Here is a 25,216-nt window from a genome sequence, read left to right on the forward strand (position 1 = left end):
CCAGGTGTCTTAGAACTCACTGTGTAGATGAGGCTGGCCTCAACCTTTTTGGTATTCACTTACCTTTATCTTCCAATAGGTCTATAGGTGTGTGCCAGCATGTATGGCTTGATTGTGTTGTTTTGTTCCATTTTAGTGAATTATATTGGTTTTCCTGGTTGGGTTCGCATAAAGATTGGTCACCTGCAGTACTATTACATATATTTAAGGAGGGACTCTTAAAGTATAGTATCATTGTCTTGTTCAATGACTGTACAATCATGATTGCTACAGATTAATTTATATAGGGCATATTTAAAGATATAAAACAAAAATTTTATTTTGTTGACAATCAGACTATTCAAATTTTTTCTAGTCATGGTTTCTAATTTCTTTCCAGGCTTGCATTGATGACAATGTTGATATGGTGAAGTTTCTGGTAGAAAATGGAGCAAATATCAATCAACCTGACAATGAAGGCTGGATACCACTCCATGCAGCTGCTTCCTGTGGATATCTCGATATTGCAGAGTAAGCCAGTTATGTGTTTTAGTTTATGCTGATATTAAAATTAGATTCTATAAAACTCCTGTGTAATGGCCAGTCAGTGGTGGCATGTGCCATTAATCCCAGGACTCAGGAGGCAGAGGCAGATGGATCTGTGAGTTCCAGAACAGCCAAGACTACACAGAGAAACCCTGTCTCAAAACAAAACAAAATCCTTGTTAAACAGCTATTGAGTTTCTCACTGCTGTGGCCTTTTGAATTTTGTGTTAAAATTAGTAATGTATACATTCTCTATATTTTCTTTTGAGTATGGCTATAGTCTTTTTGAATGATGCAGGATTAGTATTTAACAGTCTTGTGCACACCTATATTATATAATTATGAAATATCAGAGGAAAGGAAGAATTCTTAACTAAGTTACATTGCTCTAGGGACTATAGAGAGAGTTATACATAATTCTCCAATTAGTTTACTTCACTAGTTTTTCTTAAGAGTATTATCTGGAAGTATAGATTGTAGAATATTTACTGAGAATGATTGTATTCCCAACTTCCTTTTATGTCAAACATTTAAAATAGGAACGTAAACACTTTGTATATATTTTCATTAAATTATTTTTATTACTATGTATACTATTGTATAATCTGTTTCTTATATCAGAGCTTATCAAATACTAGTTAGTATAACATAAGCACAATAAAATGAATAAGAAGTGTGACAGTAGACTATTTTATAATACGCTTTCTTAAAAGTTATATGAAAGAATAAAAAAAGGAAAAAACCAACTATTTGTAGACCACGGCTGACAGCAGCTTTGAAACTACAGAACAAGAAGCTTCAGTTAAGAGGGGGCTATTTATTGTAAATAGCTTTAGTAAGCCTTCATTGTGTTATCTCCTGTACTTTTTTTTCTCCATGGATATGATACAGCATAATAAAAAGTAGCCAGGCCTAGAAGCTGAAGATTCATATTACTTCAGCTTTCAGCTGTATTTGCCACTAACTGCACTACATCTGTTAGAGGCTTGCATATCTTTTTCTGTGACGTGAGTTTGTTTTTTACTCTATAAACTGGAAGCCGTGTGTGTGTGTGTGTGTGTGTGTGTGTGTGTGTGTGTGTGTAGGACAGAGGACAACTTCTAGTGTTGTTTATCAGATGCTTTCTACCATGTGTTTTGAGGCAAGGCATTTCACTGGTCTGGAAGTTGGTGAGTAGATGACGTGGTTGGCCACCAGGGTAATGATGTTGACCCATCTGTATACTCCCAGTGCTGGGATTACAGTCACAGGTCACCAGATTTGCCTTTTTTTACTTGAGTTTTGGGGTCAGAATTATGAGTCAGCTATTGCATAGAACTTTCTCCTCAGTACCACCTGAGACGTTGTCTGCTATTGCAAAGTACTGGCTATCCAAAATTACAGTCATGATTCTTAAGGGTTTTTTTATGTCCTTAATTACTTTTTGTGCTTAGTACCTCTACTACTTACATCAATTCATAGAAAAATTAGATAACTTTTGTTTTGTTTGTTTTTCGAGACAGGGTTTCTCTATGGTAACAGCACTCTGGCTGTCCTGAATTCACTTTTATAGACCAGGCTGGCCTTGAATTCACAGAGATTCACCTGCCTCTGCTTCCTTATCGCTGGGATTAAAGGCACACACCATCTTGCTTGGCGTGCTGTTAATTTTTCTTCAAAAATAATGTAAAGGTTAGGTACATAGGCTTCGAGTCAGCTAATACAGATTACAAATGCTTCCTTGCCCATTACTGAGGGTTGTGATATTTGGCAGGTTCCTTCTTCTAGTTTCAGTTCTCTCCTCTATAAGATGGAATTAATAGGACTGTTGTGAGGCTTAACTAGGATAGCCTGTGAAACAAACACAGTATGTGGCACAGAAGAAATCCGTGGCATGTATTAGCTTTTGATAGTTATCTTTTTGTTTCCTCTGGTAAAATGAAACTCAACTTTTCTTCAAATGCTAATTCTTGTACTTCCTTCTTAAAATACAGCTTTTGAGACTGAAAAGGCAATAGTAACAGTTCTATACAATTTCCTTGCATAGATTTGATTGAGTCATAAATCTGCTGAGTCATTTGGGATGCTTTTAGTTACATGTAACAGAATTCCAAACTGAAAATGACTTAAACAGCAAGGACATTTACAGGAGTATGCAGTGTGAGGGAATGGCTTCATCCATCCATCCATCCATCCATCCATCCATCCATCCATCCATCCAGATTTATTAACAAGTTTAATATTATCAGCAAGGACTTGTGGCCTTTCAGTTTTCTTCTGAATTTCTCAATTACAGATTTTATTCTTAGCAATGTCTCCTCTTTTTCACAAGATTACCATAGTTCCAGAATTGTGGCCTGTACATCCACATCTTAAGAGCTTAATTTAAAAAGGTTTAAGTATAAAAATTACCTTCTTCGTATTTCACAGAAGCCAATTCTTTATGGCTGAAAAAAATCTATTACATGTATTAATTACATTATTTTTGTCCATTCTTCTGTTGATTGACACCTAGGTGGGGTCCAGAAGTTGAACTATTTAAATTGGCTATTGGCTGTTGTAGACTTGCCAGTATGGCATTAATACATTGATGTGTTAGTTGGGGTTTCTATTGTTGTGCTAAAACACTGAGTTGACCAAAAGCAATTTTGGGAGGAAAGGACTTATTCAGTCTCAGATCACACTTCATCATTGAGGAAACTCAAGGTGGGAACCTGGAGACAGAGGTCATAGAAAAGTGCTGCTTTCTGGTTTGCTCACTCATAGCGTGTTCAGCCTGCTTTCTTATATAACCTAGGACCACCTGCCTAGGCGTGGTGCTACCCACAATAGGCTGGGTCCTCATCATCATTCACTAATTAAGACAGTGCTCCACAGGGATGCCTATAGGCCAGTCTAATGAAAGCATTTTCTCAATTGAAGTTTCCTCTTCCTCGATGACCCTCACTTGTGTCACTTGTGTTGACTTAAAACTAGCCAGCACAGTTGACTTGAAATGCCCGGTTTTGGGTGTAGCAGGGGTGTGTGGTAGATCCATTGAGGAAAGCTTTTTTCTGACTTAGTGGCTACTCTATAGTTTTCATTCTGAACAGCAGCATATCAGGGTTCTCTTTTGTCACAGCCTCACCATGATTTGGTGTTACTGTTTTCTTAATGACTGCTATTATCATTGGGATGATAGACTCTCAGTGAGATTCTGAGTTGCATTGTCTGATGCCTAGTGAGAATGAACATGTTTCATGTTTACTGGCCATTTGTACTTAACTGTTTTCATTAACCCATGTATTGATTATTTGATTTCATTTATAGTTTTTTTTAATCCTTGTGTATTCTAGATATTAATTGTGTCAAAAATATAAGCTAACAACTTTTTTCTCCTGTCACTTGATTATTTCCTTTGCTAAACACAAGCTTTTTTAGTCTAATGGAATTCCAGTTTTCAGTTGTTGATATTATTTTATGAGAGACTGGGGTCCTATTCAGAAAATCTGAGCCTATTCCCATTTCTTAAGTGTTTTCTCTACTTTGTTTTACACAGAAAAAAGAAAAGATCTTTTTTACAGATATTTGATCATTACATAGGGTAAGAAATAGGGATCCAGCTTCATTCTGTTATCTGTGGCTATACAATTTCTCTGTTATCACAGTTTATTGAAGAGGTTGTTTTCAATGTTTGTGGTTTTGGCGTATTTTTCAAAGTCGGGTGGCTATGTGTGTTTGCATTTGGCTTGACTCTTCTATTCTACTGATCTCTGTCTTGTGCTGGTATAGCTCTGTAATATAATTTGCAGTAGGGTATGCTGATACCTCCACGTTGTGTTTTTGCTCAGCATTGTTTTGACGATCAAGCATTTTGTTCTTCTATGTATATATTAAATGTTATTATTATTATAATTATAAAGAATAACCCTGAAATTTTGATGAGTTGTGATAGTCTGTTGGTTGTTTGGTAGTGTGTCCTTTTCTATAATAACACACTCGACTTAGTCAGGGTTTCTGTGACTGCAACAAAACACCATGACCAAAAAGCAAGTTGTGGAGGAAAGGGTTTACTCAACTTACACTTCCATATTGCTCTTCATCACCGAAGGAAGTCAAGGGCAGGAAGCCAAGCAGGGCAGGAACCTGCAGGTGGGAGCTGATGCAGAAGCAATGAAGAGGTGCTGCTTACTGGCTTGCTCAGCCTGATTTCTTATAGAACCTAGGACCATCATCCAAAGGATAACAATACAGACAGTAGACTGGGCCCTCCTTCATCAGTCACTAATTAAGAAAATGCCGTATGTCTGTATTTTAGGGAGGCATTTTCTCAATTGAGGCTTTCTCCTTTCAGATAACTGATTTCTGTGTCAAGTTAACATAAGACTAGACAGCACAACACATTTCTAGTCTATGAGTATAGCAGATCTATTTCTCCATCTTCTGGTGTCTTTCTCAGTTTTCTGTCTGTCTGTTTTACAGTGTTTATTGTAGAATCCTTTCACTGCCTTCAGTAGGTTTAGTGTATTATAGTTACAGTGTTTGTTTGGGGTTTTTTGGAGGCAGTTATGAAAAAATATATTTGCTATTGAGGTATAGTAATGCTGTTGTTGTTTTATGCTGATTTCTATATTCTGCTATCTTACTGATAGTTTTTATCAAATCTAAGAGCCTTCTGGTGGAGGGTTGGGTGTCTCTTTAATTTTAGAACTGTGTCACCTACAGATTTGAAAGCTTTGATGTTGCCTACTTATGCCTCATTTATTTCCTCTCTGTGGCTTACTGTGCTCCCATATTGATTTTTAACATAATGAATTGTCCCATGAGAACCCTTCGGCAAGGACTAATTATTTTTCAAGTTAAGCAACTTTTGATGCTCATACATTTGAACATATTTGATGTGCTGATGGCAGCCTCTTGTCAGATATCCTTAATTGGTTAGCAAATTATACCACAATTCTTGAAGAAGCCCTGTTCTTTCGTAATATGTTCTGAAAGTGTACATTACTACTGGATTGGTATTTTCTTGGTTCATAATCAGTAGAGGTGTTACTCTTTATCCCTTTCTTCATTGCAAGGCATTATGGGATCAAAATAACACATCATTACTAATTAAGTTTGTCGTGTATTACACATACATTAGACTGAGTGTCCACCACTGGTAACAGTGTTTTGTTTTGGGTATTGTCTTTCTGTCTTTATGGTATTCTACTTGTGAATTCATTGAATAGCTTTTTGTTTTGTTTTTGAGATGAATTTCATTATATCACCTAGGCTGGCTTGGTACTTGATACATACCCTGGCTGGCCCCAAACTCTCTACCCTCAGCCTATGTGCACACAACCTTTTTCCAGCTGAAGTAATCCTTTTCTCAAGGTGATACTGTCAAGTAGATAGGTCCATTTGGTTCATTGTTTAAGTTTCGTTTTACATTATTTTTCATTTTAATTTTATTATTTAGAAAAAGTACCAAGGTCTATTATCAGTGAGTGTCCTACCACTTCTTTCTTTACACTATGGAAATCTATTTATAAATTTTTTTTCTCTTGATATCCTCATATGATTTTTAAACCTAAGTATCAGTGAAAATAAGTAATCCTCCTTTTATGCATAGGTGAGAAAATGTCCCAAATACTCCTGTACTCTCTACTTTAAACAGTGACAGTTAAAGTTGTAAAGGTTGCTCATATTTGGATATAGAGTAGATGCTCTTCAGTTCATGTATATAGCCATGTATGTCACAGTTTTATCTGCCCCACTTAACTAGCCAGTGACCATTGTTTAGTTAAACAATTGTACTCTTCGCCTTGAGACTTGCCTTTTTTTAATTCTTGGAAAGAAAGGGATTTCTGTTTATTTAAAAAATATTTTGTGATTTTAATGTTTTTAGTTGTCTAGTTTCATTACTTACTGTATTCCTTTTTAAAGCTTCCATTATAAATACTTAAGAAATGCTTTTATCTTGAGTAGCCATAAAATTTTCTAATATGAAAATTTTACCCTATACTGTGGAAGAAGCTTCTTTCTCATTTGATCATTAAAGACTTGGCTGTTTACAGATATAACTTTAAGATGTTTGTGGTGGTTCAGTTATGGCTTGGTCTTCCCTCTTTAGAACTTTTGTCTATAAAATCTTTAAGATTTTTGTAGCCTCACCACCAAAGTATGTCCACTGTTTGTTTGTTTGTTTGTTTGTTTGTTTGTTTGTTTTCTGAGACAGGGTTTCTCTGTGTAGCCCTGGCTGTCCTGGAACTCACTCTGTAGACCAGGCTGGCCTCGAACTCAGAAATCCGCCTGCCTCTGCCTCCCAAGTGCTGGGATTAAAGGCGTGCGCCACCACCGCCCGGCTGTATGTCCACTGTTTAACTACTTTTACCGCCTCCTGTTTCTCTAGTCTAGAGCACTGTTGCTGTCTCCTGAGTTATTACAGTTCCTACGACAAACTGCCATCTTCCGTCTGTTTTACTCGGCATAGATGGCAGGATGCTGTACAATAGCTCGAGATGGGGAGGGTCACAGCCTTTTTTTTTTTTCACTTATTCACTTCACATCCCACTTGCTGCCCCCCTCCCCGCCATCCCCCTTTCCTTTCTCCTCTGAGCAGGTGGGAGCCCTTTGGTATCCACCACCACCACCCCTGATCCTGGCACTTCAAGTCTCTGGGAGGCTAGTTGTTCCTCTCCGACGGAGGCCAGACAAGGCAGACCAGCTAGAACATATCCCACATACAGCTTTACCTGCTCCAGTTGTTTGGGACCCACATGAAGACCAAGCTGTACATCAGCTACATATGTGTGAAGAATATCACAGCCTTATTCAGAGCCTCCAGTGCAAATGATTACAGAATGCTCAGAATGTTCAGTCAGGGTAGAAGGATACTGACCTACAAGAGTGATCTGTCTGCCATTCATCACTCTTGACTTTCTGCCTCCATCTTCAACTCTTCCTTCTCTAGGCTCTTCCGTATCTATTATGGTCTGCTTCTTGAGCCTTTAGACCAGGTAGGCATCTTCCTTTTTATGGTCTGCTTATTTCTTCTGTCTAAAAAGTATTGCTATATTTAAGTTTTTTAGTTTTAGTTTTTTTAAATTATGCAATATATTTTAATCATGCTTTTCTTCTCAAACTCCTACTCCTAGAACACAGCTTCCTACTCAACCAACTTTATAATTTCATCTTTATGTTCTCATGTTCTCTCTCTCTCTCTCTCTCTCTCTCTCTCTCTCTCTCTCTCTAACAAACACAAAAATAAAAATCCACACAAAAGCAAAAATAAAGAAGCAAAACACTAATAAGAAATGTCAAAGGAAAAAAGTCAGTAACAATAGCATTGAGGTTTTTGTATGTTATCCAACTACCTTTGGCCATGGGAGACATTCAAGTCCTACACAGGTTTAAACCAGATGGAGCCGCAGCCCTGAGGGGACGTGAACTTGGGGTCCCACCCCTAATCAAGAAGCTATTTGCAGTTGATTCCAGCTGGCGAAGGGAAAAATCAGTCTTCTCTCATAAAATGTCACTTGTATATCAGCCACATTCCAGGGCAAACCCCATGCTCAGTTGGATTGCCAGCTTATCAGAAGTTAGTTATCTATTCTTAGCCAGCTAAAGGCTGTTTGTGTTGTGTAATTTAGTTGGGACAGTCCCAGATAGGTGAAACATGTATGAAATGAAATTATGTTGTAGTAACTAAGTAGAATACTTGGGAAAGACTCAAAGGAAAGTCCTACTGCATCACAAGTAGATGTTGGTGAAACAACTAGGGTATGCGAATAAAAAAAGAAAAAGCTAGATTATATATAGTGATTGCTTTGCTTGGTAATTTGAATTATCTACTTTGAATACATAGCAAAAGCATTACAGATATGGGCTTTTTTGGTTTGGGGTTTTGGTTCGGTTTGTTTGTTTGTTTGTTTTGGGTTTTTTGGTTAGAAAAGCACTGTAGATTTACAAGATATTAGAAACATCCACAGAAAAGGCTTGATCTTCTCTATAGGATGAGTAAATTATTATAATTTATCTATTTGGTGTTTTTATAAATATATTGTATTTTATGGCCCACTGTGGGTTGGGGAAGATTACCACGCAAATGCTGGCCTTGCTCTAAGGGCTGGTTGATATTTTGATTTATGCTTTCTTAAAGACACTAGATTATGGAAAGTATCAGATATAACATGCAGAGATTTCTGTGCCTTATTGAATTTGTCCTTTGGTGGGGCTACATATTTAGTCCATTTTGTTAGGGATGCTGTCTTTGACAGACGAGGGAGGAGAAACAGTTAACTAGGGCAGAACACTGAGATTGGAAGTGGTAAGAAAAGAATGGCTCCTGGCCCAGGTAGTAAAGTAGACAGAAAAACTCAGAGGTGGTTGTCGTGGTGACAGTAGTGGCTGACATTTGCCCAGTGCTTTACTGTGTGTCGTTTCTGTATTCTCAGCCCTTTAACATAATTTCAGTCGGCTTTATCATCACATGAAAATGCATTTTTACTATTCTATAGTTGCTTCATTCATAGTGCCAAACCCCTGAAACTCCAAGGAAAATAAAAATCACAACATGGCTTGGTGTAGTCCTTGGGTAGAATAAAACATGGTCACAAATGGTGCAGCCTTTCCTTGTTCCACATAATTGTACATTTGCTTTTATAGAAGTATTATTGAGTTTGGTTGTAGCATGTTGCCTCAAGTTGGTGAATATGTAACTTAATCTGCATCATTTTTCCGAGCTGTTAAATTTGGATTCTGATGAAGAATGATATCCTTATTTTAAATGAGGAAAACAAGTCATAGAAAAGTGACATGTAAGAAATGACAGAGCTAATATTTGAGTCAAGATAGTCTTGCTTTTCAAGTTTGCACTTAAAGCCAAAACAGGGTTGTGCCTCCTCTTCTTGCCTTTATAATTAGGGGAATTAAGGTTAAGTTTATTTAGGTTTAGAAAGTTGATTTTGTTGCTCTCCTTTGAGGTCCCAGTGAGATCCAGTAGCAGTTGGAATAGAATTTTATAATATACATTCTGGATTTCGTCAAGTCTCAGATGTTATCCTTGTAACTCGGTGTATTCTTTGCTAATTGAAACATTACATTTTAAATGTAGGTTTATTTTTAAAGAGTGTTACAGCTTGGCTTGATAATACTCCATGATCTTGTACATTGGCTTACGTTAGCTCTGATAGGATTCAGCATGGATAATATATACAACAGCCTTAGGATACAGAAGTTGGGATCACTATAGTTAACACTGAATCTAACCAGAGACTTGAACAGGAAGGAAGGAAGGAAGGAAGGAAGGAAGGAAGGAAGGAAGGAAGGAAGGAAGGAAGGAAGGAAGGGAAGTTAGGAAGGAAGTTAGGAAGGAAGTTAGGAAGGAAGTTAGGAAGGAAGTTAGGAAGGAAGTTAGGAAGGAAGTTAGGAAGGAAGTTAAATTAATGAATGTCAAACAGATATTACAGTTGAGAGCCAAACTCAAATTCTGTAAAACATAAAGAGGAGTACTTTCCTCTGCCCAGCCAACTTTTGGACCATAAATCAAAATTAATGCCACAAGACTCTATTTATTTTTATTTATCCATTGTAAATCTTTATAGTTGTAAATGATAATGTAAGGTAAAATGATAGTTCTAGTCTAGAATCCTGTATAGATTTATCAAGTGTGCTGAATATGGGAATATATACCTTCTGTCCTAGACTTTCACCTAGGGACTATCATGGGCCTGCTGTTCTGGCAGTTTGGGGACTTGACTTACATTAATTTCATTTGTTTTCATCCAGCATGTTTGTGTGCTTTGATTGCTTGGTTTTGATGGGAAATTATGCTTCACCAAGCTCACTCTTTGAATACTTCAGTTATACCTACTTTATTTTCAGTCTTTATGTCCTTTGGGTGACTTCTAACACCACACCAGAAACTTCTTACTGTCTTGAAACATAGTTTCTCACTCTACTTTCATCTCCACTTTCGTATTTTCTGCTTTAGACTCACCTTTTTGCAATATTTAAGAAAATGCTTTTTTTTTTGTTTTCTGTTACAGACTTTAAAGCTATGAAACTAAAAAAAAAAAAAAATTCCTCAATTCAAATATAATCTCTCTTTATAAAATTTCCATTAAAAAAGTTTGTAATATATTTATTTTAAAAATATCAGGGTACAGACTGTCGTGTTAAAACATAAATGTCAGAAAGCCTGTATAACAAAATAAACTTTTCCCATCAATACTCAAAGCAACTGATACAGATCTTTCCTACATGTACCTGTTAGTTCCTGTTAACCACATAGACCTTTTCTTTCTAGGTCTATGTTATGTGTATATGTGTGATAAGGGTATAAGAGGGTGATTGGTCTTTTCAGTTACTCTAAGAAAATGTCTTTGGTCCCCATTTTGCTAGACCATACTTTATGCCACACAATGTTGGTACCTTTTATTCTCTTTTACCTAGAATGAATTGTCCCTCTGGTGGTGGTTTGGTCATTTTGTTGTTGGTACTTACACAGTTATCAGATAATCTTTTCTTGCATTCCAGTTAGATTTTTTTTTACTATAGGTTGAACATTCCAAATCTAAAATCCAAAATATTCTCTTTAAAAAAACAAACAAACAAACAAGCCTCTGACCTTGTATTCAGGTCCAAGTAACTGAGTATAGACATGCTACAGTGTTATGTAAGTATGGTATTTGTGAATCACAGATGAATTTTGTGTTTAGCCTTAAGTCCATTGTCATAATACCTTCTTAGGTATAATGCAAATGTTCCCAAACACCCAAAGTGTGTAATTCAAAACCACTTCTAATCCCAGTCATTTTGGATAAGGAATATCCAACTTATTCTTTAAATAACACATCATTCTAAGACTTAACACAACTTCACGATTTGTTGATACTGCTTTAAGACAAGGTTTTGCTTTGTAGACCAGACTAGCCAGAGTTTACCATCTTCTTGCCTTAGCCTCCGAGATTATAGTTAGTTTTATATTTCTATGTGTACTTAGTTTAACTCTTGTTACAATAGAATCTCTCTGAAGGAAAGTGTATCTTTATTATTATATTGCTGACATAATAACAGACTAGACAGCCCATTTGTAATTTTTAAATTATTGACTACCTTAAAAACACAAGGAAAATATGTAAATAGAGCATTTCACAGAAGAGTCAGTACAAATGCCAATAGAAACTTTCAGCCTCCTATGTAATTAGGAATATAAATAAAAGCAAAGACAAGGTATTGTGTCTCCATGTTGGCAATATTGTAAAGATTGGTAATATCAAGTGACCATTTAAGAGCATGTTCACTAAGGGTAGTATTAAATGAAGACATGATGTTAATATACTGTGAAAAATACAGATATAGATTTATATAGATTTATATATAGATATAGATTAGGAAGGATTACGTTCTCTTTCACCTAGAATAGTTTCATTAATTTTCTTTTAAAGAAGTAGCTGTGTATGAATGTTTATATACACATAGATTCATAACAAAGGTACTGAAGGATTTTTGCATATTGTCGATGGTGGTTGTATCGGGGGGGGGGGGAGGAACATGTTAGGTAATGGAAGGTATAAAATGGATGTCTTTCCCCTCTTGCAATGTAGACGTGTATTTTTGTAAGGCTCCTGGCACTGCACCTGAGTAGGTAGGACACTAAACCTAGTATGCTTGTGGCCCTGGGTTTGATCCCTAGCACATTATCAAAAAACTTACAGTGACAATATTTAAATGTAGTCAGAAACAATAACTTAAATTAGTTGAAGACAGAGAAAAAAGGGCCTATTTATATATTTAAAAAAACCAAAAGGATGCTACAAGAAGAAAGAGATTGTGTAGGATGGCAAGGGTAAATTCCTGAAGGACATTCATCCTTCCTAGTTGAGCTGTTCAAAATTTAAGTTGGATGGTGACATGAGTGATATTGATAAATAAAGAATTCTTGGAGGTCCTTTGTCAAGTTTGAGGACTCCTATTAGTATTTTCTTTAAAATAATGCATAAAATATACAAGTGTAAGTATTAGAATCCACTTACCAAAATAATAGAAAACCAAGATTTATTCTAGTTATGTTTCTTCTAACATGTTAAGTGCCCTTGTAGTGGTTATCTTGGTGACTGCTATAAGTTTCAAAGTAGTAATTGGTCTTAAAAATACACACACACACACGCGCGCGTGTGTAATGTATATGTATAATAAATAAATATACATATATTTTAAGACTTAAAAGTATATTTCATATCTTTGTACTACATGTATGGAGGCTAGAAGAGGTCATCAGGTCCTCTAGAACTAGAGTTCATATGCTTGTGACTCACCATATGGGTACTGGGGATTGACTCTGGCTGCTCTGGAAGAGCAGATAGTGTTCTTAGCCTTGAGCCATCTCTTTAGTCAATATTTATTTTGTTTTAATCATTTGTTCCCACATAGGTAAATACTAAACACTGGTATCCTTTAAGGCCAGAAGAGAGCATTAGATCTCCCGGAGCTACCTAGTTACATGGTTTTGAGCTACCTAAAATTGGAGTTGGGGACCAAACTCTAGTCCTCTATGAGAGCAGTACCAGCTCTTAACTGGTTAGCTGACTCTAGTTTTGGTTTTTGTTTAGTTTTTTTTTTTTCTTTTTTTTTTTCTTTTCTTTTTTTTCTTTTTTTTTTTTTTTATAATTTTAATACAATGTCTCATTCTAGCCCAAGCTGGCCTTGAACTTGCAATAATCCTCTTTGCCTCCCTCAATCCTTTGCCTCTCTCAATCCATCTACATCAACTGACTTTTTATGAGTTTACTGAGTTCTACTCCAGATAATTAATTACAAATAGTAATTATTGTTTCTTATTATTAAATAATAATAAATATTAAACCCTTTCTTCATTATAGTGGAATATACTTTGAATTGCAGTAGCTGGAAAAGTGAGGCTAGATTCATGGTTCCAAGCCAGTCACATAGTAAGACTCTATTAAGGAAAAATACCCAATGAAACAAAACCCACCTCTCATCGGACTGATGCCGGAACATGAAGCTCAGTTAGAAAACCAGAACAAATGGAAAAGTGGAAGTCTCAGTGGAGGCAGTCTGATTACGCTGTGAGAGGCTTTCTAATATTAAAACTTTACATTTTTTATTAGTAAAGCAAGTTTGTACTAAATTTAAGAAATAGAAATTTTAAATTTCTGTGATTAATTTTATACATTTAAGTAATGTGCATATTTATTTTTGTCCTCGTTGCTGTTATGACATAAGAACTTTATTCATTGGACTCATAATGTTTTATCTCAGAGCTATTTCCTTAACTGTCCTTCTAATTTACAGGTTTTTGATTGGTCAAGGAGCACATGTGGGAGCTGTCAACAGTGAAGGAGACACACCTTTAGATATTGCAGAGGAAGAGGCAATGGAAGAGCTGCTTCAAAATGAGGTTAATCGGCAAGGTAATGTAAAAAAGCAGTATAAAGGGAATGTGTGCAGAACTGTTTCAGAATATCATCCACGACTTTCCGGGGGAAAGTATTTGTTGCCATTGAAAGACAGTCATATTATTAAATAAATTTTTACAGTTTTTTAAACAACTAAATGTATAAGATTCTACTTGAAAAAATAGTAATTCCTCTCTCCATCTTTATAATGTTTTAAAAATGAGTGTATATCATAAATCATGGGCCATAGTAATACACAGAATAGCTTTAAAGTGAAGTAGCAGGTAAAAGGTCAGAATATGTACAAGATAGATGTGTTGTCCTGTACATTTGAACAAGATGGTCATAAATGCCAACTGATATAGGCAGTTTGCCCTGAGATATGACTGAGGGTAGAGAATGAACCATGATTTGGCAAGAGAGCATTCTAGATGGAGGAAGCGAGGAGCACAGGGTGGGAGGAGCTTGATGCATTCAAAACTGCACCAGAGTAGCATGCTAATTTTGTTGCTCCTGTTTGACATTCAGATAGTTGAGTATGTGGGTTTGGAGACAGCTACAAGGTGGAGATACAGTTAGAGGTATCCCTGTCGCAGGGAATGGTTGCTCATGGGTGCAGAGCTGCTTCAGGTGTGATGAAGATTATTTATAAAATTGATTCCAGTAACAGCTGCACCACACTGGATTTTCTCAAAATACTGAAATGCAGAGAAAATGATGTGATATTGTAATTCACATATGTGATATTGTAATTCAGCTTCTGGAAATAGGTCTGCAAACAAAAGAAAGTCCCTGAAGAGAAATGTGTGCACCCATGTCTGTAGCAGCAGTCTCCTTTAGCTTGACTGTGGTTATACCTCCATAAATACGTGTATCTGTTAAAACTAGCTCAGTCATCCACAAAATGTTGGCTTTGGATCAGGTGTGCTTGAATTTTAAAATAATAATTTTAGTCCAAAAAGAGAACAGAAGTACAGTCAGGGATAGAGTGTTCACTTAATGTATCAAACATCTAGGCTTCGTTTTCACTGCTGCAAAGCAAAAGACAAACACATGTTCAAGAGGGAACTTTTGTTATATTTGTTTTGCCATAATAAAACATTTATATTTTTTAAAATTTAAAATATGTATTTATACAATTACTTTATGGTTTCCACATTTAGGCAATGATCATACAGGTTTTATCAAAACTCTCATACTAAAATTAAATAATTAAGAAAAGATATGGGATGTTGTTTTAAAGAGTTGGCTTATGATGAAGTATGGCTCATCAGGAAGTAGAAGATAAAGATTATAAAGAAATAGAAACTAGATCAGTCTCTGGAAATGGAATCTTCTTGGTCCTCAGAATAAGAGAAATTGTGTGACTACTAGTTTATTGAAAATAAGGGACAGTCATTAAGACTGAGGAATATATTTGAAGTAAAATACAGACCATTCCCATACAAGTTGTCTTGAGTCCCCACACACATCTCCTGCCCTTTCCACCTTTTTGTCATTTATTTGATTACTTTCCCCAGACTCCTTCCCTTAAATGCCTTTCTCGCTCTTAGGATGTCATGACCTGTACATTTTACACTTGAACATATGTAAAAATTAGGCTAGGATCCACGTATGAGAGACACCATGTAATATTTGCCCTTCTGAATCTAGGATATCTTAAATGTAATATAATTTCGAGATCTACCTATTTTCCTGTAATTTTCTTAGTTTTACTCCTCAGTAGAGCTAAATAAAATCCCATTGTATGTGTATACCACATTTTCATTCTCTGTTCATCTGTTGAAGAGCATGTAAGCTTATTCCATGTCTAAGGAAATGATTTAAAGACCTGGAGTAGAATCAGAGCCCAGAAGAAATAACATCCATTAGAAAACTAGTTCTAAGACTGGAGCACACAGAAGGGCTGTAGTTGTCTGTGCTCTGGATGAGTATTTTCCATCATGAGATTTTCTAGAGCTGAGGAATCTGAAAGAAGAGATGTATAATACATAACTTTTCCGGTTTGGTTTTGCTTTTTTGAGAGAAGGCCTCACTGTGTAGCCCAAGTGGCCTCAGCTCACAACCCTTCCTCTGACTCCTGAGTACTGGGATTACATGTGTGTGCTACCATATGTACCTAAGCAAAAATAACTTAATTGTCCATTTTGCCATGAGGAGAATTCAAATGGAAAGTTGTTACTTTCTGCCAAGCAGTAATAATTCTTTATTAAAGTAAGTCTGTTCATGGTGTTGTTTGTTTAACATCACTTAGCAATTATTATGGACAATTGGTACAGGCACAAGGGGGCTTGGTGGTGGACCCTGATTCTGGGACTGTTATCAGTTTACTTTGGCACCACTAGGTTTGTAGTATGCTCCAGGACAAGTAGGTAACGGTGTTTCGTGCTTTGATGGTACTAAGAGAGATGTCAGGGTATCTCTAGAGCAGGAGTAGATGGATGGGGAATTCTGGGAACAAGTCTTGAGATGACAGAGGAAAGGGAAAGAGAAGCTAATAGTGGTGCTACAGAGCCATGAAACAGCTGTTGGTGCAGAAGTTAACTGCAGAACTTTATGCACTTGTTTTCATTTCATCCTCAGCTGTTCTGTGGTGTTTATAGTTCTGCTACCCCCATTTTACAGATGAGGAACTGAAGCATAGTTGCTGGCCAAGGTGCAGGCAGACCTATAATACTATAGTTCTGCTCCAAACTGTGACAAGGTACATTGAATTTGAGATGGCTCAGGAGGCTAAGATCCTCATCCAGAGGACTGGAGTCTGTTCCCAGAACCCACATCAGACATCTCTGAACTACCTATAACTACAGCTGCTTCCATGGGTGTATGTGCATGCATATGCACACATACAGCTTACACTTACACAGATATACACATAAAAATAAAATAAATATTTTTAAAAGATACATTAAGTTTACATTCTGCCATTGTAACCTACTGTATTTTATTTAGAATATGTCCTGGAAAGTAATTTTTGTTGCTCATTTTGTTCTTACAATGGTAATATTATGTTTATATAAAATAAAAATTCTAAAGAAACAAAATTATAATGGAATCTTAGGTTTTAATAATGTCTAATAAAACACCTTAAAGATACCTCTACCAGATAAGCTTTTTTGAATTATCTCTCCCTGCTTCCAGTCTCCTGCCCTGTATCCCAAGCTGATCTCAAATTCAGCATTCTTCTCCCTTAGACTCTTAAGCAATGCCATTGTAGATGTACACCACCATACCGTGCTCAGAATTCTGACACACAAAACTTAAAGGTATTAAATGTGAGGGAGGGGCTGCATGCATGTGTGTCCTCATGTGTAACACCTCAGGCACTGTTTATCTTTGTTTTTTTTTTTTTTAATTTAATTTGTCTTACTCTCCACTTTTTATCCCTCTCACTGCCACAGCTCTCAATACTGTCAGGCATTTTTAGGACAGGGTCTTTGGTTGGCCTGAACTGGCCAAAAAGGTTAGCTAGGCTGGCTGGCTATGGAATGAGGGACTCATTGGTCTCTGTCTTCCCAGCCCAGGATTGCCAAGTACCACTTTAACAGGTAAATCCTCTCTCCAGCCCCACATTAAGTTTTTAAATAGTTCTTTGACTTCTTACTGTTATAAGAGGGGATCTTGTTGTATCACTCATGCTGGCCTGTATCTCACTTGGTAGGTAGCCCAGTCTGGACTTACATTCTATACACTCCTGTCTTGGTGCCCAGAGTGTAGGCCTTAAGCTATCTTTTTTTTTTTTAATTTATTTATTGAAATTTTCATGTATGCATGTGTTGTATTTTGATTTTTTTTTTGTTTTTGTTTTTTTGGGTTTTTTTGTTTTGTTTTGTTTTGTTTTTTTGTTTTTGCTTTTTCAAGACAGGGTTTCTCTGTATGTAGTCCTGGCTGTCCTGGAACTCACTGTGTAGGCCAGGCTGGCCTCTAACTCAGAAATCCACCTGCCTCTGTCTCCCAAGTGCTGGGAATTTCTGCTTCATATTTCGTGTGATTTTTGTTCTTTTTTCAGTGAAGGTTACAGATCAGGTTTGTTTGTTTGTTTGTTTTGTTGACTGCTTTGGTCAGTTGGTTGATTGGTTGGTTGGTTGGTTGGTCAGTCAGTCGGTTGGTCGGTCGGTCGGTCAGTCAGTCAGTCAGTCAGTCAGTCAGTTGGTTATCCTCGAGTTTCCTCTATAGACCAGGCTATCCTCCAACGTAGAGTGCCTCCCGAGTACTGGGATCAAATATGTGCACCACCACCACCCGGCAAAGATCAGATTTTTAATGTTAGCTCTCGTATTCTGCTCGAGAGACTTGACTGCATTTCTCTGTAACTTCATTACCTTTAACTTGCCGTGACAGCTGTTAGTCTAATCACTTTAATATATCCTACATAGTCTTATCTTCTACTTGGACAGAATGATAGCAGATGAGGGAAGGACCAGTTCAGAATCTGAGTTTTAGAACTGCTGCTAATTGCCAGCACCTTTGTGTTGAATCTAAAACATGACGTGTAGTTTTCAGAATAACCCTGTGAAGCACGTGTTGTGTTTACCTCATGTCATGAATCTGAAGCATAGCATGCATTCCTTTCCCTTACAGCTAGTGAATCTCAATTCAGTCTGGGTTCATTTCTAGTCCTTACCCTGTCTGACTGATAGCCAAAGAAATTAGGGCTCTCTCAGCATCACTAGTCAGCTTGTCAAAGCTCGGAAATGTGAAAACAGGTCTCCTAAGTTGCATGGCTTAGTGATAGTTTTGTTTTAAATGTTGATGAACTAAACGTAAGTTACATTTGAAATATTTTTTAAAATATAAGGGAAGAGACGTCTGGACAGATTGCTCAGTGGTTAAGAACACTGGCTATTCTTCTGGAGGCCCTGGGATCAGTTCCCAGTATTTACATGGTGGCTCACAAGCATCTGTAACTCCAGTTCTGAGGCTCCAACACCCTCTTCTGACCTCCATGGCCACCTATCACACAGGGGCTACACATACAATAGAGCAGGCAAAACACCCACACACATAAAACATAGGAAGGGTTTTTCTTTTCTGTCTTTCCTTAAGCAGATTTTTCATAAGGTTCCCTTCACATCATATCTTAAATTTGAATTGTTTTGGCAAGATTTAGAGGCAGAAGGAATGTTAAGTGAAAAATTTATTCACAGGGAGATGCAACACACACATGTCAACTCACTGCAGAAAGGAAGCCCCTGACAGACCAAAGTAAGAACTGCACCAGTGACCAGCTAGGTGAGCCAGTGAGCTTTATTGGCCTTGCTAACAGGAGTATGGGTGAGGGGTTGCTAACAGGAGCAGTAGTGACTCAAGGACTCTGTGTCACTGAGAAGCCCGTCCTAAGAAGGCTGACAGTTAAGAAAGCTGAATTCTTGAAGCTGTGTGCACCATTTACAGGCATATCCGTTGGCCTCGGACTTCCCTCTCACAGCTATTCAGTCTCTTCCCTCAGCAGCTGTTTACCCCTGCAAAGCTGGACAAGGACCTTGAGAATCTTGCAAATTTCTGCTTTCTCAGATATGTGACATTTTGTTTACCTCGTGAGCCTCCTGGATTCTCAGTTCTGAGGAAACTGCTGTAGAACAAGGGAGTGATTGTGTTGTAAGGTTAGCCATAGAGCTAGGTGAACACTGAAATAAATCTGGATGCCTTAACCTGATAAAAGTAGAAGAGATGCTAAACAGAGGAATATCCTGGGAAGTGGGAGCTTCCTAGGCAAGAGAAATAAGGGTAGGATTTGTGTAGGAGATGATTTCTGTAGACAGAGCACGGTATACCTGGGAACCTGATGGAGGCCAGATTGTTCACACAGACCAAGGTAGAGGAGAAAGACTAGAGATGAAGTAAAAATGCAAGTTTACACCTAAGACCTTTGTCTGCTTCCTAAAAGTCATTCGCCTTTGTCTCATAGGACATAGTGTTCCATTGGCAAAGTTTCAGAGGAAAGTTCACATTTGGACTGTTTCAGTTTGGTGGGGTGTTGAACCAGAAGGAAGGAATGAGTTATTGATCAGAGTACAGTGTAAAGAGAGCTAGCGATAGGAACCGTCAGAAGACAGTCTGGGAGATGGCACCTCTGCATTGAATGGAGAATAGGCGTGCGGTGAAGGGACAGTGACCGCCAAGGTGCTGGGGAAACAGCGATGCTCTGGAAATGTAAGACAGGCAGCAAGCAGCGAGCGGTTGTTCTGCTTTCCTCACTGAGTTTGAGATGCATATGGCAGTGTCCCACTACATTATTTCTCTTCATGTTTTTCTAACTGTGTTTGTATAGGAAGGACGCTTGTGCATATAAAAATTGACTTAGAAAATGATTAAAGAAAATTAGGTCTATAAATAGAACTGGGTCTTTAAAAGTACATCTCCCCCAAGGCACGAAACTAACCTATCACTAGGTTTAAAAGTAAATCCTACATTATTTATTTGTCCCTAGACCAAATAAAATCATTTCTTTGTTAAAACATATTTTACTCTTTTGTGTATGTGTGACATCTTCTTCTGTATTTGAATTCAAATCTATGTTCAAACTAACAGCAGATTCTGTCGCTGTGCCATGAAGCAACCAGAATGAACCCTTCACTGCTGTTCCTCCCCCTCCTCTAGTTAAATGGCCGCTCTCTCCTGGTTGGGTTACAGTAGTAGCCTCCGGATTGATACAGCCATTATACCTTCATGGTTCAGCTTAAGTGACACTTGGAAATTAACATAGACGGGTCGTGCAGCTCACTGTCCTCATAAAGGCCTGGCTTCCTTCTGAACAGAGCTTCCTATGTAGATTGCCACCCCAGAGCCTACGAGTACTTTCTTCCCTTTTTTTTCGAGACAGTGGTGTGGCATCACTTGGTTTATTTCTTGCTTTAATGTCATTTGTTAGAGACTATTCGTTACCAGCTAATAAAATATAGCTTCTCCTCATTAATCTCAAGTCACCTTTGCCCTGTTTTAGTTTTCTTCATAGACATAACATTTTCTACCTTATAAAAGCAGCTTCACTTCTCATAAAGCACCTGGCTCATAGTAGGCACTTAGTTCCAGTGTCTGACTGGAACCTCAGTCTGACTGGGTGGGCGAGGAGATGGATGGAAGGATCAGAACCATACTGTTGGGGATATAAATGTGGATTGTGAGAAAGATACTGGCTAAGTTGATAAAAGGTTTGTTATTTTTTATTCATTTATTCACTCACTCAGAAACTGTTTTCGTAATAAGCTGGTTTAATAAGCTTAATGAGCTTATCTGAGCTTACCAGGCTTGAGTTTATTTCTTGTTTCCTGCTTGATGGTAGAGGTACCAAATAAGGGAATATATCTACTTATATAATCTCAGTCTTCTGGACTACAGTAGCTTATAAATACATTGTAATATGTGTCATATTAAATAACCATTAATTAAAACTGTAAGAAAGCATAAGATCATTTAGGAGTTTCACCATTATCTTTAAAAATTTAATTTTCCCCTCAAGGTATAGAGTTTTTTAAAAATTGGAAAGAGAAAATTCTATTCATTTTTGTATTTTTCCTGCTTTTATCACCTTAGCCAAGGACGGTACTTACTCTTTTTTCAAGGATAGTACTTATAACACTTTGAAATAAAAGAATTTCTCTGTGACTTAGACAGTACTGATTGTATGAGAAAAATGCCATGCTTAAAAAAAAAAAAAAAAAAAAAAAGGTGTCTAGAGAGAGAGAAAGCAGTTTTGGGCCTGATGCATTCGAAGTCCTTTATGATTTGATTAAATAATATATGTTTGAGAATTTTCATATATAATTGTTCAAAAACCTTTATTTTGACCAAAGGATGCTGATCTTGATAAGTATTAGAATAATCAGAAGGCATAACCAAACTGGATGTGGTATCACATACGCTTAATCCCAGCATTTATGATAACTCTGAGTTCAAGGCCAGCGTGGTTTACAAAGCTAGGTACAGACTGGTAGAGGCTACTCAGTGAGACCCTGTCTGAAAGAACAAGCCATAACCAAATAATATTGTGAGTCAAAAGCTAAATAATTGACCGATTTTTTTCAAAATCATGGTTTGTTAGTTTTTATCTAAACATTAATTTTTTTTGGTAATCTCATTTCACTGTGTAGAGATGGGAAGAATATTCTCCAGTAAGGAAAATGAAAATAATGTTTATATGCCTTTTTCCCAAAAGGGGTTGATATAGAAGCAGCTCGAAAAGAAGAGGAGCGCATAATGCTTAGAGATGCGAGGCAGTGGTTAAACAGCGGCCACATCAGTGACGTCCGGCATGCAAAGTCTGGAGGCACAGCGCTCCACGTGGCCGCGGCCAAAGGCTATACAGAAGTCTTAAAGTGCGTATTACCTTTGACAGATTTTCTATACTTTGTTTTTATTAATTTTGTTACTCCCTTTTCTTAAAGTATGTGCAGATACTATTCTGAAACAGGCTATATAAATGTCTGTCCTCAGGAGAAAAGCAATGACAGTCTTGAATAGAATTGATTTGATTTCTAAAGTTCGTTCTCAAATTTTGAATATTTCTGTTCTGTTTGTTTCAGTTACTGTTTTCTCATAAAATAGATTTAACTGTCAACAAACCATTATATGTTACCTCTCGAACTGATAATTATTAGAGTCACTGGCAGTTCCCATGTTGACTAGATACTGAGAATAAAACAGTGTGTAAATAGTTTGCTTTTTATTATAAAAAAACTAGAATTCAAATTGCTAATACTATGATATTAAATTTTAATCCATAAACATCTATGACTATATAAGACTGTATGGTGATCAACTAATTTCTTTGCAACAGAGTTCCTTTATGTTAGTGTGTATGCACACATGTGCCTTTGTGGAGCTTCTTGTGCCTATGTAGGCCTTCATATATATATATAGGCCTTCCTCTTAATAGAAATAGTAAAGGAGCCCTTCCCAGATCTCCTGGCCATTTTAGGCTCACCTCCAGTAATACAGGTCCCTCTCAGTGGTAAAGTGCTTTAATTAGTGTGCTTATCACTACCCGTTTCTTTCTAGTCTAAAACTTTTTATATTTCCTGACTCCATTAGTAAGTGATTCAACTATAGTGAGTTACCAACCAAATAAGTTATTCTTTACCTCAGCAGATTTACCACTAGTAATTTTTTTTACAGATATTCTTACACTCATAAGAAAAAAGGTATGTGCTGGCAACATAACTTGTAATGAGGAGAATGGCTTAATAGATCATGGTACACCTGGAAGACTCTAGCAATTAAAACATAAGTGAGAAATTTTCTTTTATATTTTAGAAAGAGTGCTAGGATTATTACGAAATGTCAACAAGTGAAGAATAAGTATCATTTTTAAAAATTAGATTTGTAATAAAATGTCTCCTCATGGAGTTATCAATCTATAGTATCATTAACTTAGTAAAGTAAAACTAATTATTGATATTCATCATGGGAAAATGTCCTCTTATATTCTGTGTTATCAGTTTGTGTTTGTGTGTGTTTGGTACTTAGATAAATAAAATGAGTAAAGTGGATTCTTGTGTTTTTCCTCCCTGTCTCTTCTACACCATTCCTTTCAGTTTGATCTTGGTGCCTTTCCTCCTCTACAGTCTTGTAACTCCATAGACCTGCCTGAGGGGCTGCTGCTCACTGTGTCTCCTCAGAGACACTCCTTGAGTGGAGGCACTCTTCTTGTCCTTTCTTCTTTCTTTCATTTGGCTTTGTTTTCTTTTTCTTTTTCTTTTGAGGACATTTAAAGACTGTTCTTGTTGAAGAAGATATATTCCTACTTAAGTTTTCCTCTACATATACTCCCAAGTATGTGTTGCTCAGGAAATTAACACTATTAATCTATTATTAATTAATATCATTATTATTAATCTATTATTAAAGTTCATATTTCCTAATAAGGATATGTTTTTATTATCGAATAGTCTAGAGTTATTTCCATTCTATTAATAAAATCTCTGCTGATGCATATAATAGTGGAGATCTGCTTTCACATGAGTCTCTGGGTTTACATTTGTTAGCCTGTTCTTTAGGTCATTGCTTTTAATACTAGTCTGTAGACAAGTACCAGGCAATGTTAGAAACAGCATATAAGATTATTATAAAGATTATTTTTGTACAAATATCCTGTATATAAAAGTAGGGGTGGATATTGATAGCTAGTATAGTGGTACATACCTGCCTTCCCTCCACTACAGGATCTAAGGTAGGTTCACCATTGGCTTGCATTGGCTTGTCAAATATAGAAAGACAGTTTCAAAACCAACAGAATATATTTAGATAGACAGCCTGAATGTGCTGATTTAGTAGTACTATAGTTGAGCTAGAGAATATTTTTTATCAAAGCAAGTTTTTAGCATGGCTCTGTTACTAGGCTAGGTTTGTAAATAGCTGCTGTAGCTAGATATTATTAATAAGTAGGCTGATTAATATTTCTCATGTTTTGGCTTGTTTTACACAGTCTGACTCTGTAACCAGGCTGGCAGCAGTCATGCTGCCTCAGCCACATAAGTGCAGTGATTACAGATATGAACATTCACACACAACCGTCACTTCTTAGCAGTAAACAAATAGCAGTGGCTATATATTAGCTGTCACTACCACTTCCTGTAGGTAAGAAGACCTTCTCAAGTTCAGCATCTTGGACAGTCAGGTAAAAGTGCTCCAGATTTCTGATGTAAAACATCGCTTGCCTGTGTGTGGGCTGTGCTATGTGCAACTTACAGGTTCATTATGAGAACATCATTTTTGAGTAAAACAAAGGTTCGTGTCAATATGCAGTTAGAAGGGCATGCTAAGTTATGTAACTTTGCATTGTATTAAAATTTCCTATTTTATAGCTTGTTGGTGATTGATTATCAGCTTTCTACTGCTGCAAAATATATGACTTGATGCCCTTGAAATAGGTGTTTCGCTTTGTTTGTTTCTAACCTTCAAATTATCAGTTTCTCTTGAATTTTTTTTGTAGTGATCACAAAGGTTCACAAAGCTTCCATAAGCCAATTCCTCCAAGTACAAAGTAACCAAGTATAGCAAAATAAGCTTCTTGGTTTCTGGTATATTCTTAGGCCACATTTGGCCTGAGATGATATATCATCTAGACACCTAAAGATAGCTCTTGCAGTAAAGAAGCTTTATGTACAGATTGATCCATTGTGCTTAAGCTTACTTTTAAAACTGGGTTTTTCCATGAAAATTTTTACTTGGAAGTGATACTAACAAAAATTAATCAGTGTCATATCAAACTATAAGATAGGATCATTAGGAATTAATTAAAACCTCCTTATTATGGTAATGACCCAAGTGTCTTCTGTAGGTTACTTGCTGCTTGCCCTAGTTAATTTATTAAGAGGAGGAGGAATTGGAAG

The 25,216-nt window shown here is 36.8% G+C and overlaps 1 protein-coding gene across 5 annotated transcripts in view; it reads left to right on the plus strand.

The window, feature by feature from the left end:
- The window catches only part of Ppp1r12a (protein phosphatase 1 regulatory subunit 12A), a 109,517-nt gene that overhangs the window by 39,467 nt on the left and 44,834 nt on the right, over positions 1-25,216 (plus strand). For all 5 annotated transcript variants that reach the window (XM_076920161.1, XM_076920162.1, XM_076920160.1 and 2 more), the window contains exons 2-4: positions 380-510; positions 13,783-13,901; positions 22,042-22,201. In XM_076920161.1, coding sequence (XP_076776276.1) covers positions 380-510; positions 13,783-13,901; positions 22,042-22,201 — 410 coding nt within the window. The remainder of the gene's footprint in view (positions 1-379; positions 511-13,782; positions 13,902-22,041; positions 22,202-25,216) is intronic.

The sequence above is a fragment of the Arvicanthis niloticus genome, chromosome 22, assembly GCF_011762505.2.
Source record: "Arvicanthis niloticus isolate mArvNil1 chromosome 22, mArvNil1.pat.X, whole genome shotgun sequence".
Taxonomy (NCBI): domain Eukaryota; kingdom Metazoa; phylum Chordata; class Mammalia; order Rodentia; family Muridae; genus Arvicanthis; species Arvicanthis niloticus.